At 37.6% G+C, this 16,998-nt stretch overlaps 2 protein-coding genes across 7 annotated transcripts in view; both read right to left on the minus strand.

Annotated features, from left to right (window-relative positions):
* The window catches only part of LOC110383845 (guanine nucleotide exchange factor DBS), a 76,388-nt gene extending 59,603 nt beyond the window's left edge, over positions 1-16,785 (minus strand). For 3 of the 6 annotated variants that reach the window (XR_002430112.3, XM_021344766.3, XM_021344772.3), the window contains exon 1: positions 16,371-16,785. Coding sequence is in view for 5 of the 6 variants with exons in the window: in XM_021344766.3 (XP_021200441.3) it covers positions 16,371-16,539 (169 nt within the window). In the remaining variant the exon portion in view is untranslated. Of the gene's footprint in view, positions 1-1,613; positions 2,085-8,203; positions 8,421-16,370 lie in introns of those variants that run through there. The other 3 variants (XM_021344770.3, XM_021344769.3, XM_021344771.3) reach the window with 3 other exon arrangements.
* LOC110383849 (uncharacterized) lies at positions 8,592-13,935 on the minus strand. The gene is made up of 4 exons (XM_049836496.2): positions 13,733-13,935; positions 13,183-13,455; positions 12,841-13,074; positions 8,592-12,414 (listed from the first exon to the last, which is right to left on the minus strand). Exons 2-4 carry the CDS (start codon positions 13,438-13,440, stop codon positions 11,191-11,193), a joined length of 1,716 nt encoding a protein of 571 aa, XP_049692453.1. The 5' UTR covers positions 13,441-13,455; positions 13,733-13,935; the 3' UTR covers positions 8,592-11,190.
* Positions 16,786-16,998: the final 213 nt, after the last annotated feature.

Here is a 16,998-nt window from a genome sequence, read left to right on the forward strand (position 1 = left end):
GATGATTCATCATGATGCATCACAGTGACTGACTTTCAATTAAGTGTCTCGAATACACAGGGGAGTCAGGCTGCCGTTACTTTCTATAGCATACATCCAATAGAAATCAACAAGTCTATTTTTGTCTTAAGAGAATTCCGTTTCTTTTTCTGTTTGATTTGGTAATTTTGTCAGACACCATTTAAAAAATAAATGAGATTTCCAGACAGAATATTCAACATTAATTGCTAAAAGAAAACATCATATCTCATTATATCAAATGCGTCGTTGTGTTCTAAAGCAGAAACAGTGATCCAAAATCCACGGCTCAGGGCCTCAAACAGAATAGTCGGTGTTTCAATTATTCAACAATGAGTTGAAACGCGGATGGCCGCAATGTATGACAGTTCAGTCTAACTACAAAGCGACAGATAGCCACAGCTCTCAAACGTAGATAAGCTTTCACATCAACTGTGCACCGCTTACATCAGAATGAAGAGCAGGTATGAGGTAATAAGTCAGGAATTTAATGGGAAAGTTTTACTTTCATAACAAAGCTTTGATAAGTTGTTCGAAACTTCAAGGCTTCATCTCTGCTATCTGCAGAATTCGAAGCAACTCTGGAATTTTATATACGACAAATGCGAGTACCACGATGAATAAAAGACCGTTGTCAGCTGTCCACCTTTCAATGCTGGAAGGGTCCTTCTATGGAAGTAGGTGACAATGATTGAAATAATTCACGGTGCTATATTTAATACCATTTAAGTACCTACCTACTTAAATATATCAATAAAATTTCCGCCCCAGTAACATCAAGAGTGAGCCTAAGATATTGCTTTTTAAATAAGTGCCTCCTTGGCGTATTAATGGCTCGACTGTCGAGGAATCGTCACACAGTTACCTGGCCACTCACCGGTCTTTTTGGAAAGCAAACATCCCGTATGGCAGCTGCTACTCGAGCTCAAATGTTTACCCAACTCCTGACATTAATCTTGCATAGACGTCAAAGGTTTGGTCATTCAGAGCCCTTTCCATAACTACATAGGTAAGTACATTGACTTATTGCTAAACTATTCAAGCAAATAATTCAGTTGAAGCCCTACGCGTACCTGTGGCGGGAGGTTAGCAAATCTAACATTATAAAGGGAAGCATTACATAGCGTAGGCGCGTATAGTCGCGCCACTTACAAAGCCTTTACATAGATTCTATTAAACGAGTTACGTTGCTTACATACTTGTAATGCGCTACGGATAATATGGGACTAGTCTATTTTGCGAAAACCTCGTTTTCGCTTCAGTCAACAACCCTTCTAAGGATATGAGTTTAGGTGAGGTATAAAATCGTTTCGTTACGACGGTGTTTTGAAAATCCCTTCAAGGATAAAAGCATAGGAATTTATATTTAATTAAAGTTATCGTTCCGATTAAATAAAATGCAAGGGGTATTGAGAGTGGTAAAACAAACACTAGTAACTTTTGGCTAAAAACTTTGCGATGCACCAATACTACGAAAACACCGGTAACCAGTTTCACTCGACACTCGTGTATCCAAAGTTGAATAAAACTGGTTAGGCAAACTAAAATAATGCATAGAATGGTAGATAATAATTTAATGAAGGTGTTCATTTTACCTGTTCTCATAAGTTTCGACAGCGTCTGCATTACCAACATTGTAACTGACAATTAAAAACACAAAATATCATAACACGATGTACCTCTTCCGAACGTTATCTCCAATTTGTTCGGCACCTCGAACCGTATTTTCATATCACTAGTTTTCCTATCACATGTGACACAAAACACTTGTATTGGGAGCCGGCAGAATTTCGAAATTCAAAATCCGTAGGTTCGCGCCGCGTGGGGCAATGGTGCGGATCGGATATTCGTCGGTGACAACAGAGCGCGTACTGAGCGCGCGCCCGTCCTTCCGCAATGGGATGGCTCCCGCCGCGCCGCCCTACATCTACACTCAATGCGACGCGTGAGATGTGATGTAATCTGCATGTGACGAAATGCACACACAGATTAGAGCCGATCTTATAGCGTCACAACGATAACTCTATCACACAACGAACTACCTTCCCGCGGTGCGCGCTCGACCACACTTCCACACCGACTGTCAACTGTAAACTGTTTTGGGAACCGCTAATTTAAAATTAGTTTGTTATTATAACAAAGGAGCTCTGCAATACTGTAAACATTGTGAATACACGGACACAAAAGAAACCAAACTGGAACAGTTTATTGGAAGCCGTCCACCTATTGCAAAACGATGGATTTGATTAGCATATACCTACTAACATTTTACAATTCGAGAGTTACGTTTTTTGTAAGGTAAACATACAAGTCAAATATCAGCATTTATATACAATTCTCTCATGTAAAATTTTGTTCCCCCGAAAATTTTCTGATCGAGTGAGCCCGTTAGTTTAAAATGTTTCGTATGTAAATGCTCGATGAACTGTGAACGCACAAACATGACAAATTGAACTTAGCGACGCTTGTTCATCAGCTACTAGGAAGAAGAAGCAACTATATGGAAGTGATTGCAGTATAATGATAGACTTAGTAAAGGCAACGTTGTTATTATAATCAGCCAACTTGTGCATTGTGACAGTCAATTATTAAATAATGGAGGGAGGTAATAACATAGGTAATGATGTTATGAAAATTCTTGAAAATAACTGAAGATTGAATGGTGAACACCATGTGGGTTACATCGAAACATGTAAAGTAAATATTTTACCTTATTTAGACAAATATATAAAAGAAGATGGTAAATGTTGTTTCACGCATGTAGGGAGTTGTTATCTCTCGGCTCCAAATAAGAAGTTTCCACCAAGAGAATAAATAAGTAGATCCAAAAAGCTGTAAGTATGCGACATCGATAAGGATAGGCATTTAGAAAATTAAATATTTTGTAAAACCTTTCTTTTGACTCAATTATATTAATTGAAGAAATTTCGATTTACATGAACTAAATAATTTCTTCTTCAGGATTCAGAATGGCAAAACTACGCACTAGGCTTCCATGGTATAAAATGCTGCGCTATCACAAACCTATCTGGAAAACTGCCAAAACAAAACTATTGTGAAATACAAGAGTTTTAAAACTGGAACGACCCAATTACTATAATTTACAGAACCTCAAGATTTAACTTATGACCCAACAGACGCGAGTTATTTGAACCAAACTATAAAGACCTTGACAAGGAAAAAATAATATTTTACCCAGACAGTTAAATTAAAACATACGAGTATAATTATGTAGTTAAATTATACTTTCTTGATGAAACATAATATGATGGAGGAAAATAACGAAGTATGTACTTTCAATAGAATTATAATAATTTACATAAACGAGCTACATATAGAGCCCGCACACGTATAGCCTTGAAACAGCAAAGGAATATGGAGCCACCGAGTTTTTTGATATGCAAATGAACCAATAGAAGATATATGTTTATTAGAGGCATAGGTACGTTCCTCGATATGGAATTTCCTTCCATGATAAATAAATGGGTTCATGAATGTAAATAGGTTTGAAATATATTGAGTTTAAAGATTGCAATGGTGTATAAAGTGTGGAAGTTACTGTAGGTCATAAATTGCAGTTAGCACATCGCCCACAAACGGGGCAATAAGCTGAACATTTAGGTCCATTCTTATGACTTGCGGCTGATCTGATACGTGAAAAGACAACCTTTATGAGATCAAACAGGCGATGAATTACGATGAATGCACAAAACATGTCCAATTAGTTAAACAGGAAACTAGAAAAAAACAAATCCTAGACTTGTGTTGTAATATTGGTCTAAGCTTAGCGATTCCGGAAAATATTTTCTTACCTTACACATAAGTAGGCAGACTTTCAAGGATGAGGACCCAAAATGAGCTCTTAATCACAAAAAAAAAATGGAATGCAAGGAAAATATTTAAAAAACAAAAAGAGAAATAGACCTTTCAGTACCATCCCGGGATTTCCGAGCTAAGAAGTAATCATACTTGCATTCATAAAACATTTCGTGAACCATTGTCCGGTAAAATGAAACAGCATTTTACGTGATTTTACGTTGGCCTTTTAATATTCCTACAGCCCAACATTGTTTATCTGACTACTGTTTTATTTGTTAAAGAAAATATTATACTGTCATCAATGTTATCCGTCTTAATATCACGAAGATGTTTGTCCTAAACAAATATCCGAGAGCGCAACTAGGAAAATAAGGAAACTAACGGCTGTTTGTGTTTCCAAATTAGATACTGTTTAGATGACATCCGTTTCATTTGCTGATGTCGTATTGTTCTAAACACCTGGGAATGTAAATAAAGTTTGTCTTGAGGAAAAAGATTAGCTTGAACCAGCTTATATCGAAACTTAACTGCCTAAGGAAACCGAAAAATCAATTTAGATATATCGTCAGTCGTGAAGTCTTTTTATGGTTCTCTGGATGGTCTGGATATGGATGGAGTTTTTTTATGGTGAAACTCAGAAGATGGTACTGTAGAAATCAAAATGTGACATGCAAGTAATTAGAAAATAATGGAAGAAAACAGAAGTTCTCCATTTAAGGTTTTTCTATAAAAGATGCCACGGACTCTCTGTGTGTAAGGTTGTTAATTTTATTTTATTAAAAAGGAACAACAAACAGCTACACTATGAAAAGTAGCTCTTCTTACTAACTATAGCTTAGATTTCTTTAAGACCACCGGCAATGTTATCCTTTAAAATTGTACGCAAAACGCATCTCTATTTATAGGATGTTAGTCGACGTGGCGACACCTTCGCATTCGCAGCCGTTTGAACCTCGTCTAGGAAGTACACTCTGATTGGATTACTCGTTAGAACGTCTGCACTAAAATACCACACGAAAGTTTATTAGCCTGAGTGCAGCTAAGGCAAACTCAATAATATTCATAACGTTTGGTGACCGTTTATAAATGGAATTAGGAACGCCCAGGCAATAACCAATCCTATTAGAGAAAACATGTATTCATCGTCGGTCTTAGCAATTTATTTCCTGAAATTGCCGTTTGAGGTTTATTGACTACAAACATCCAAGCATTGATTATGAACCTTGCTTCTCTATCAATCAACCGACATCTTATTACCCTGTGAATGTCTAGATTTCCAATCACGTTTTCCTCATGTACATTTTCCATATTAACGTAAGAGAAAGCCATTCCTAGGTATTCGCGAGATATCTGTCTATTCGGCTAAACTTAGGTACATAGTTAAAATGAGTAGCTGTAAGCATATTTTTTATTAGGCACTTTAATTACACATTTAGTACCTTTCAAAGCTATATTATCCTCGTTTCCATAGCTGGTACGTCGTTATGTCTAATTTTGGCTTACATGGGTACGTCAGCGCCGGTCATTGTTGACTAGGACGATTCGTCTATTGTATTCATAACGTGGGCATTGTGTCCTGGATCCGAAATTAATAATAATGTCTTCAGCTATCTCTACATATATGCAATAGATTCGTTTGTGTAATATTTATTTGCGCCTTCGTTGTAATGCAGTGGCAATATCAGGCTTTGCAATAATTAGGTAATATCGAATAAATTACCGGTGCAGAAAATCAATTTTTATATCCCAAATGCGGGCTGTGACCTCTTCTCAAACAGAGAAAGATTGAGCGTTAATGAACACGCTTGCTTGTACTTACGTTACCGGTTCTTCAAACCATCCAGACAGAATTGTGTTGCTGGGGAGTGGTGAAGGACGGGTGTCTTGGGGGCTATCTGTGATTGAATGGCTTTGTTCCGTCAAAGGGCTGGGTGTTTGATTTAATAGCTATTTTAACCAGTTGGCTACGTGTACATACCTTCTTGCTTATGTTTAACTAGGTTGTTTACTAAATTCAGTTCAAACAGTCTGTTTTACCTACTGCAAAAGAGTTGAAAGCAAATAAATGTTTTTACTTCAGTTTTGGCCTCATTCCTTAGCGCGCCATTCATCCATGTTAGTTTACGATCTTTTCGATCGACTTAGGCACTGTTGGTGATTAGCGTTACTAAATAACAATGGAGGCTAGAAGCTAGAAGGCACAAGTGGGTGAAAATCGATAAGAAGCAAAAACAGACCAGTTGCTTTAAAATCCTGTAATGGTAGCCAAGGTAAGGTTGTCAAACTTGCTGAGTGACACAGGTCTAAAATTGTCTAAGAGTGCATATCGTGTTCTCCAGGGATACCTGGTTTATGGTGCTCTGATAGACACTCTCTCTATGCAAACGCCATGTAACCACAGCAACTCGGCTTTATCCGGTTAGCTCGGAAACCGATTCCAACATAGTTGGGAAATGGCCAGGCAGATTATGATAACAGCTTAATAAAGACAGGTACTCACTAGGTATGTGCATAAATTTATTCGGTGAAGAAACCTACATACGGTAAGTATAACGGTATTAATCAATTAAGTTGATTATCGAAATATTGCTGCCGTCCGTTATAAACTGCAATGAAATTTTAATGAAAATCAAACAATACCTCGTATTCAGTAAAAGTTGGAACGGAAAGGAAGGATGGGACAATGTGAAACGCAAACAAAGGCCGATGGTTGGCGGATTGTGGCTCGCATAGCAATCAGCCTGGAGCAGCAGCGCATTGCCAATCTATGTAGTGGGCACACAGTCACCGCCCCTGTGTGAGCCTTCTATACCTATAGATAGCTATATCATAAACGTTACAAGCATCGTTATGCCCAAACGTACGTGCATTGATTTTATAAAAACGATAGGCACGTGTCTAAATTCTTTTTTGACAATGCTCCTTGTCGGTTGAAGGGAAGTTAAATATTTAGAAATATTTTTAAGTTGAAAACTTCTCTTGGCTTGGTGTAATTATGCTTGTATAAGTAGGTGCTACGTGTGGTAATCGGTGGTCTTTGTCACAAAGCTGGAATTAAACGAACCGCTTTAATAAACGCCTAACTAACTCCCCCACACATCTGTCCGTCCTTGGAGAAATAAACGAGCTTAACTGAAACAGCACAAAAAGAAAGGTCCGTATTATACACAAAGCAATAAACATTGGCCGTCACGTCCTGACCGTCTGTGGACTATAGGTACACAGAATAAATATTTCCCATACCTACCAACTTCTTTTTAATAAGTTTTCTAAATTACTGTTAGTCTCAAAATTATATAGAGGTCCCATGTGTGCATATGTAATAATTAAGAAAATTTAGTATCAGAAGATACCCTTTCCTTATTGACCTCTGTTTGATGAATCCTCGACGCAAGGAAGGAAAGTCATAGGTACCTTAGAAATGACCGCGGCATGCGGTGCATTGAATAAACTTGTTAGGTAGGTAGGCCGGGCCCGGGGAGGCAAATAGGCAATGTTTTACATTTTTTCTGCATTACGTTATGTTAAACATGATCGAAGAATGCCTGACTGTAAAAATATCATAGGTAAGAGTAGGTACTGTAGCGCGTAGCACGCTAGGGACTGGGATCTCGGGAATATAAGAAATCATGAAGAACTTATGTTTATTTCGGGCTTCATGGCACATGTGACAGATTGAGCCTGACCTTCTTAAATTCTCTTATTTTAGGAAGAATATTGTAATTTAAATGGATATCCAACCAGTACTTAAAAATATTACAAAAACTATTGATATTCATTCTCTACAGTTCTTACATACCTACAAAGTCGAAATCCTGTGATACAAACTAGGGAATCATTTTTTGCGATAAAACTTATCCAGGACAAAAGAAACTCGCCTAGTCCAATTTAACCGTCAAGAGTGGAATTCGTCGTGCATTCTTATTCGTGTTGGAAGTTGTGAAGGTGGTGGAAGGTGAAGGTGTGCATTCGATTACATCATGTCATTATTATCGTATGCGTTTAACATACTGACCACCAGAACACAAACATGTTTTTGCTATGAAGTCTTCGACGTAATTCGCTATTGGTTTGTACTTGCACTAATTGAGAGTAGTCAGTTGATGGTTCAGTGACTTCTCGTTTTACGATGCGTAGAACTGTATCTTCCACACACTATAATCAAGATAAATTACAGATATCGTTTCAGCAAACCAGTATCTGGGTTAATTTAATAACGTGAATGTCTGATCATTGAAATAATTGGGAAATTCGGCACCCACATACATTAATGTTTGTCAATATTGTTGACCTATTGACGTAATTTGATACTTTGGCTCGTACCTCTTTAGAGGAAGACATTTAGCAAAACAAAAGATACACTCACCGATGGCAGCTGCTCGCCGCTCGCTTTTAGTACTACACTTCCAAAACTTCATAGCTTCAAGTTTCGCAAAGGTTACAAAGAAACGAGATGACACCGCGCGCGCCCGCTAAGGCAAGTCGCCATCGTCAAACTGTCCGATTGAAGCCGAAACAATGACTTTTGTTTACAAATGAACGACGCGGGGGATTTATTAAATTGTGGAGTGAAGTGGCCGGCTGCAGGAGACCAATGAGCCGAGGCAGAACGAGTGCGACGAACGTACACCCCCGGCGGACAATCTCCGGTTGTAACTCAGCACCGGTCTATTGGAGGATGGCGTGGGAGCCTCGACCCCGATCACACCTAACGTCCCAAAGCCCTGCTTTAAACGGGTTAATTGAAACTCATGTTATAGCGTAAAAAAGTTTAATTTCTATCACATCATGTCTTCCTACGGTAATAATTTTGGAACATAGATGCCGAATTTGTTGCTAAGGGCAAATCACTACGATTCGAAGCAAATGACTGTTTTGTGAGCTCAAACAATTTTTAGTTGGTGATAATTGTACGTACATGGTGATTTGCTTTTCATCGGCGTTGCTGGCTTTATTTAAAAGAATATTTGAATACATCGACAATCTCCTTTATAAAATCTGCTCCGAATCTTACATGTTATTGCACTATAAAAATACAGGGATAAGCATAATTTCTAGGCACATTTCTGTACTGTCTATATTTAAATTGATTATGATTACACACTTCTATCAGTTATACATAAGTTACTCTACATCTATCTTATTCCAAAATAAAATGAGATTTTTACTTCGTCTCCCGTTTGAAAACTACTTCCTAGTCTTGTTATCGCGAGGACATAATTTAATCGGCTCAGGATTAATTTGACATGAAACCCAAACAGCAGAATAAAATCTTTATTGATTCTAAAAAGTAATATTATCGTTGGGATAAAAAATAAGCCAATTTCAGAGTACAACCATATGAAGTATATTGTATTAATGTTGAATTACATGTGCAATATATACTTGTACAAGAGCCATTTCTCTTGAGCACTTCATATACTCTAACTCCTAAAGTAAGATTACGTAGATACCTTAACAGTGGCCATTTCCTTCAGGTCCCCATTTAATTATTTTATCTCATTGACCAGGAGGCAGCCAGCCCGATGGTATAGTTTTAACACATATTTTTATTCGTCATGTTCTTAAAACGTTAAAGGATAGTGTATTTAAAATAAAATCAATAGAATTCATTCAAAATCATTACTTAAAATCTTACATTACTGTAAGATTTCTTAAGAAATGAAAATGACTTCTTAAAAAATCTTACAATACATTTCTATTAAAATCAAACGCAAGAAAATAAATATACTTGCAAATGTGAATTTGAAGCCTGCCAGAAATCATATGGTTTTAAAAACTGGTTTCATTGCAATGTTTGGTCACCATATTAAAACTAGACACACTAGAACTCTAGTGTATTAAAATAACTACCTAACTTTGTCTGCACTTATTAAATAAATCCTTACTAACACATTAACTCATAGCCGAGGTCCTGTAACTCAGCTTTTAGAAAGTCAGCCTTCTTGATCGACAATTGAATAGTTTTATAAAACTAAGTGCGTTTGTCGCGGAACAAATGCATATCTTTGAATAAAAGTTGTCTTTAAAATAAGCGTCCTTTTATTGTGATAGTAAAATGTGATAAGTCACAATACATAATAGTGTGGTTTTCATATAAATATTTATCAGATATATTGCTGTGTGGATTATTGCTGTACTGTGGAAGATAATAATACAAGAGAAGTATGATTTTATGAAACTTAAAATTCTGTTCTGGTACTGTACCTATAGTGTGGTAATCTACAATGCTACCTCAAAATAATTTTAGTGTGTTTGTTAACTCCAATCACAATCCTTTTCCTGGAGTACAAAATCATGAAGATAATATTTATGTAGAACACTTGTTATGACAATTTGATATGTATGTAAGTTCAAACAGTAAAAAATGTAGAAACCAAATACATACTAAATAATGTCCTTCTTCATGATGTCACTATTAACAATGGGAAATATAAAAGGATCTTTCCCAATAAATTTCATGTTACTAAAATAATTCATTGGTTAACTGGTCATTGAAAATGTTCTAAAGCACTGTAATACATCACCTTTCATTAAAATCCTATTATTACTTTACTCTAAACATTAATTCCGAAATTATAATCGCACAAGTTATGTCAAAATCCACATCATTATGAAGGCACTGCTCTTTGATACACGAAAATAACATGTCGATCATAATATTGTGATTATTTAATTGATCGCTATTGTAAAACATCCTCCTACAAAACTGCTAGCTGTCATTGCCAACATCTGATTGAAGCATATGTCTAGGTGGCAACAAGCAAACTTATGGCCCGCATGTGCTCATCACTGGTAATCACTAGATGGATCATAAACATTTGCTTGTCACAGACAAACATACCGCTTCCAGACTTCTGCATACATCCAAACTAAAGTCTTGGACAGTTGATCCATCATCTGGTGCAATTAATTTGCTCATATCTCAAGAGTTTACTTGGATGTAAGCACTACTTACGCAATTCTTCTTACTTGCAACCCATGAAGCTTCTACACAATGTCTATCTATACTCATAATAAAAATAATTTTAGTTATCTGCTGGAAAACCACATTACATAATTCTAAAATAAACTACATAGCTAATTGCTAATATAAATGGTGTAAATATGATTAAATTTTATACTTACAGATAGTTTTATTAAATTAGTTTTTCAACCAATACTGAAAAGGTGTTACCTAACTATCCTTGCTAACTTATTGCCAAAGTTACGTGTGGCGTCTCAATTAACCAGATTTTCCAAGGAACCGTTTCATTCTACAACAGTTCAGTCGTCGCGAGATCTTAGGTTACGTACAAATGATTGCATTTGCAGTTTCACATGACTTGAAACTTAGATAGCTATTATTGGCTGTCAATGCCTGTACCAAGTTCCCTGAACACGAGTTTGGAAGTGTGAAACAGGTGTCACAATATAAGCTTGTTGTGGTTGTTGCACTACAGCCAATGGTATCACTTGTTGTGCCATTTCCACCGGCTGTCCACCCTCCTCCGAGACTCCAAGGGGCTGCACACAGTGCTGCTGAGTCACTTGCTGTACACCTTGCTGAGTGAGCACTTGTTGGTGTTGGCTTACTTGAGGCACCAACATTTGTTGTTGCATTTGCTGTTGCTGTTGTGGCTGCTGTTGGTGTATAACCACATGTGCCTGGTTCTGCATCTGTTGATGCTGCTGAACTTGTACTTGTTGTACTTGTTGCTGCTGCTGTTGTTGTTGCTGCTGTTGCTGTTGTTGCTGCACTTGCTGTTGCTGTTGTTGCTGCTGCTGAGCCTGTTGTTGTGCCTGCTGCTCTCTCTCATGTTCTTCTTTCTTCTTAGCCTCCATAGCTGCCTTCTTAGCATCCGCTTTTTCTTTCTCCTGTTGTAGTCTAATGGGATCTTTGTTCTTGTCATATGACATACATTTACCACTGCGGAACGGCACCATGTCTTTGGGTATATCTTGCTTCTTTGTGGCAAATTTAACATGAGGGAACTGGTCCTTCATGAATGCACGGAAAGTTGAATAACCCATGAGTTTAACTCCTGGTTCGAGAATCTCTCCATACTCTTTGTAAGCCTCAAATAAATGTTTCCGTGAATCTCCTTGAATAATGACAGTCTTACTGGCTTTCTTACCACTTTCCCCAGATGGTTGAACATCTTTAGGTGAACTTGCATGTTGTTTCAAATATTCCTTCAAGAAATTAGTTGCATGTTTGTAAATATCAAGAGTAAATGTGTTGTATGGCTTCTTACCGACGTTGCCGTGTATCCGCGGTGCAACACCGTGAGTCATTACGTGCTGTCTGATCCGCTTCAGCTGATAATGAGTAACATTCTCAAGATATAAGAAAGCCTCCAAGCATACCTTCCTCCCTTGGTAAACATAACATGCTCGAAGTCTCCTCCTCACTTTATGGCGTGAAGTCTCGGCTGGATTCGCCAAGCTCGCCATAGTGATGCCCATCAGGTACATATCATGCTCACTCTTAGTCAGCTCAGCAATATTGAGTCTGTGACGGTAGACTGCTTCAGGATTAAGCCCCCGGTAACAATTGTCTTTACAATCACAGCCTCTTCTTAGTCTCTCCTTGACCTGAAAATGTATTACAGCTATTTCAATCATAACTCAAAACTTTTCAAAAGACAGGACTCCAGTGCTTAGTTTTAGACTCCTACACAAATTTAGCTAATACAGGGCTTTCAAATGAGTTTCAGAGAGACACAAAGTTGTGTCCCTGTCTACTCAGAACTGAATAGGCAGAGACAGGATGTTTAAACAAAATTGATAAAAACTGTTCCACTCCGCTACCGCTTTGCTGGATTCTGGTACTTAAGTCTTAAATAATTATAACAGAAGACATTGCCATAATATAGCATGTATTAAGTAAATTGAATTCTAAGATCATCTAAATCAAACAACGCAAAACTAAAACTGTGGCAATTTCAACTATTGATATCATATAACCTCAAATAAAATAGGGCTCAATAGTATTTGATCACATTTCAAAGAAATTCTCACCTGTGCAGGATTATCCTCGAGTTTATTGTCCAGAACCTCTTCATCGCTATCAGATTCTGTTTTTTTCTTCTTTTTATTACCCGTTTTCTTTTCAACTTTGGGTTTAGTGTCAACTTCCATGTCTCCTGGTTCACCCTCAACATGAGGCTCAAACTCAATACTGTAGGTACCAGGTATGTTAGGCAAACTGGCTGTACCATTTTCCACCTGTATTGTGTGTCCCTGCCATAGAACCTGGAAATCAACAACGGTGATTAAGCATCCAGTTTTATGGATATACAAAGGTCTTATTAAGCAAGAAGATATTGCCCGTTGATGTGGAAATAGAAGTTCAGTAAGTACCTGCTCTTGGTGACCATTGTAGTTATGTTGCTGCATATTCTGTCCCCCCATCTCAAAAACCGAGTGCTGGCCCATGACAGGGGTGTGCCACTGTGCACTCTCGCCATAATCGCCGCCGCCGTTCTGGTCCGCTGGTATGGACACTATTATCGCCTCCTTGCTGTCCACGCTCCGCCGCTCCACAGAAAGCAATGAATGCAGCACCTCGCTCGCCTCTTTCTCAGCAGGGTTCACCACTTCCATTTTTTCGAACGACATTCCGCCTGCTCGACGCTACAACCGATCGTTCACGTCAAATCACATGTACGTACATACGTGTATGTACAAAGCGACACGACAAACCCGCCCCGACCACTAGGAGAATCGACAACCCCAAAGCAGAATACAAGAAAAACCGCGATAACTTTTCAAATTCATGTAAATAAACATAACAAAAACCGCGCAATTATTAACCTTAATCGCATTTTTTAAGTTTCATTATCGCATAGCGGATCGAACTCCCGTGGAATATTGGGCCATATAGTCATAGCAAAGGAAGAATGAAACTCACCTTTTTCACGCAATATCAGAGACTGAGATGCATAAAAATGTATCTCCACAGTTTCCAACACACTGTGGTTTGTTTTAATTCACTTCATTTTGATATTACAGTCATAATTGAAGAGAAAAGTACAAATATTTCACTGAGTTCACGGAAGCAATATGGCGATACACTTTCCGTGAATAAAATCGGAGGACGCCGTAGAACACGTAATTAGTACAGTGCGCCACCACCAGACTGCGCTGAGCACGCGTTTCCGTATCGACGCTGTGGTAGCGAACTAGCGCGGTAAAATTTAAACGAAACTGTTTTTTTTGACAGGCTGTTAGTTTATTATATTACCTAATAAAAATATTATTTAACTAATTATTTATTTAAAAACTTAATAGACAATAACAATACATAATTTATTTAATTTGACAGAAAATTAAAAGTATACCATGTGATTTAAATTCGTTTTTCAGGTAAACGTCCCAGTTAGCTACCTATACGAATAATAATCTTACAATTTGATGTTGATATTATTTTTTTGCTTGACCCATTGAACAGCATTTGTAGCATATTTTTATCTTTTAAAAATTTCATAAATCTTGGAACATGTGTGAACACAACATAATAACATCGCATCCATTTTTTTATAGGTACGCATATGTATATGTATTTTATTTACATGAATGAACAATTGAGAATCCCGTGTCAAAGTAAATGCTTAACTAACAATCAATAACCAGTTTCGTAAGCTTAGGCACTTGTATGTTTTCGTGATGACAAAGTTACTCGAATGTGTGGTATTTTTAAGCGATTTCTTAGAAGGGGGTGCTCGATTTGATATACTTACTGTACGATTGGACAATACATATAGGTGCCCCGTTACAATTTATTATATCTACATATTCTTACTAATATTATACCTAAACAGGTTTTTATTGTTCGTAAGTACGTTGAAGGCTCCGAAACTAGTGAACCGATTTGAAAAATTCTTACATTGTTGAGAAGCTACACTTTTGGGTAAAATAGACCAAATTTTATCCGGATACGGGAAGTAGCTTCCACGGGACGCGGGTGAAACTGCGAGCAACAATGAGTCAATAACATATAGGTACCTTCTCTTTCCGTATTCTCAACATAAAATAGGTATACGCAGGTATAATAATTATTGCAGGGCACCCATACAAGAGGGTCCGCAACGGCGTGGAACAAAATCAACCATACAACTGCCAACAGCCCTGGCATTTAATATAATGGTGCCTACTGCTTTACGTGAATTATATGTAATAACTGCATATTTGAAGGAGTAGGTATACATAGGAATACTACGTAAATAAGCTCTGGGCGGGCTTACGCCGGTTATTCTATTAAAGTCATTTCCTTTCGACGTCCGCACTTCTATTTCCTAACATGTCACTCAAATTTATTCCAGAGCAATGAATGTGTTGTCTCATTCAATGAAATTGAACATGCATAATTTAATGTAATTTAATTAATTTTCCAACTTCTTCTCGTAGATCGAATAAATGTCGCGCCAAAATGACGTTTCGTACTGCCGAATTGAATAAGAATATACCTAATTATACACGATGCGAAAACAGCTGAACGGATTTTGATGAAATTTCGTATCTAGTAATACAATACAGCTCATACATCACACTTACATACATATACATATAACTAGGCTTTTTAAAAGCTCTTAAAACCGCTAGCGGAAGCAAGTTATCCATAAAGGCGATAAAATATTAAGGCTGATTTACATTGAGTCAGTAACTGACGTCAGTGTAGGCGTCGAAAACTGACGCGTGCTATTTACACGAAGTCAGTGTAGTGTCAGTGTTTCGTCAGTAGTACTGTACTGACTTCAAATCAATTTACACGATGGCAGTGCCGGGTCAGCACTGACTTGTCAGTGGACTGACGTCAGTTACTGACTCAATGTAAATCAGCCATTACAATAATAAAATAACATCACTTAAATATTCCAGACTAAAGGCTGATTTACATTGAGTCAGTAACTGACGTCAGTCCACTGACAAGTCAGTGCTGACCCGGCACTGCCATCGTGTAAATTGATTTGAAGTCAGTACAGTACTACTGACGAAACACTGACACTACACTGACTTCGTGTAAATAGCACGCGTCAGTTTTCGGCGCCTACACTGACGTCAGTTACTGACTCAATGTAAATCAGCCTTAATATTTGGGTTCATTCGACGCACAACAAGGTCATACACCCTAAAAAAAATTAGCTCACCTGCCGCTGTCAAGCTGTCATTCTACAAAAATAAGTCAAAAAAGTGTTGTTCGCATTTTTACTAGTTTCTTTGCCATAATTAAAACACGTAACTGTTTTTAAACGAAGTAAAAAAAAAACGATTTTAACGATAGTGGAGAGAGCAGCCGACAACATTCATTTGTAATCTAATTAGAAATTAAAAATTAAGCACATACCTACATTACGCGATAATCTAAAGGAGGTAGATATTTTTTCTTTTGTATTAAATAAGTTCTTAATTTAAATAAACGGGTAGGTAGATATGTGTCCGTTACTTAATTATTATATTTTCCGTAGTTTGGTTTTTCGGAAGTATTTATCGAATCACAAATACATCCAACCAATCCAAGATGTATCCATTCATGTGTAAGTATTACTCACCAGCTGCTGCGTCCAGGGCGAAGCAGCTACTGCGAGACTTGACGACTCCACCTGGCGACGGACCATCAGGCCACTCCATCCTCTCCTCCATCGCTTTAGACGCACTCCTCTTAAATTGCTCCAAAAAACTGTCTATTTGTGTTTCTATACTGGTCGGGGAGTTGGCCATCGTTTCCACCGAAACACCGAAAACAAACACAACACGCTAACCTGCCTTTTACGACATTTTTCGTTTAAAACGTCCCTTCTTTGTTTTCCAACACAAATCCGTGTTTACGGATTGTCAATAATGTATCGTATTGCATAATTGACCGTCATTTTTTGCCGAATTCGTTCATCGACCCGCCTTCACGTTTAATAATATCAAAGAAGACCGCGGAACGTCCCCGAGTATGAAAGAGACTATTGGATAGCGATGTAGGGAAGTAATATCACAATGTAGAAAATGTCGATATATTTTTAGGTATCGATAACACTCGTATCCTATACTCGATTAAAAGCCACTGCATTTCAATATAACTCCGCTTAACATTATTGCGTGTTCGATTAAAGTGTCAGTCACAGCAGTATTCGATTCAGTTTATTTCAATCTTTCTTCAATTATTAAGCTATAATACGATAATTCCAC

Source organism: Helicoverpa armigera, chromosome 3, assembly GCF_030705265.1.
Source record: "Helicoverpa armigera isolate CAAS_96S chromosome 3, ASM3070526v1, whole genome shotgun sequence".
NCBI lineage: Eukaryota > Metazoa > Arthropoda > Insecta > Lepidoptera > Noctuidae > Helicoverpa > Helicoverpa armigera.

What these genes read in the sequence shown, in the direction of transcription:
- LOC110383849 (XM_049836496.2), bottom strand. Translation starts at nt 13,440, where the DNA reads ATGTCGTTCGAAAAAATGGAAGTGGTGAACCCTGCTGAGAAAGAGGCG. An exon ending in ACAATGGTCACCAAGAGCAG is followed by an intron (nt 13,075 to 13,182) that starts GTACTTACTGAA and finishes GTTGATTTCCAG; the next exon opens with GTTCTATGGCAGGGACACAC. An exon ending in TCGAGGATAATCCTGCACAG is followed by an intron (nt 12,415 to 12,840) that starts GTGAGAATTTCT and finishes ATACATTTTCAG; the next exon opens with GTCAAGGAGAGACTAAGAAG.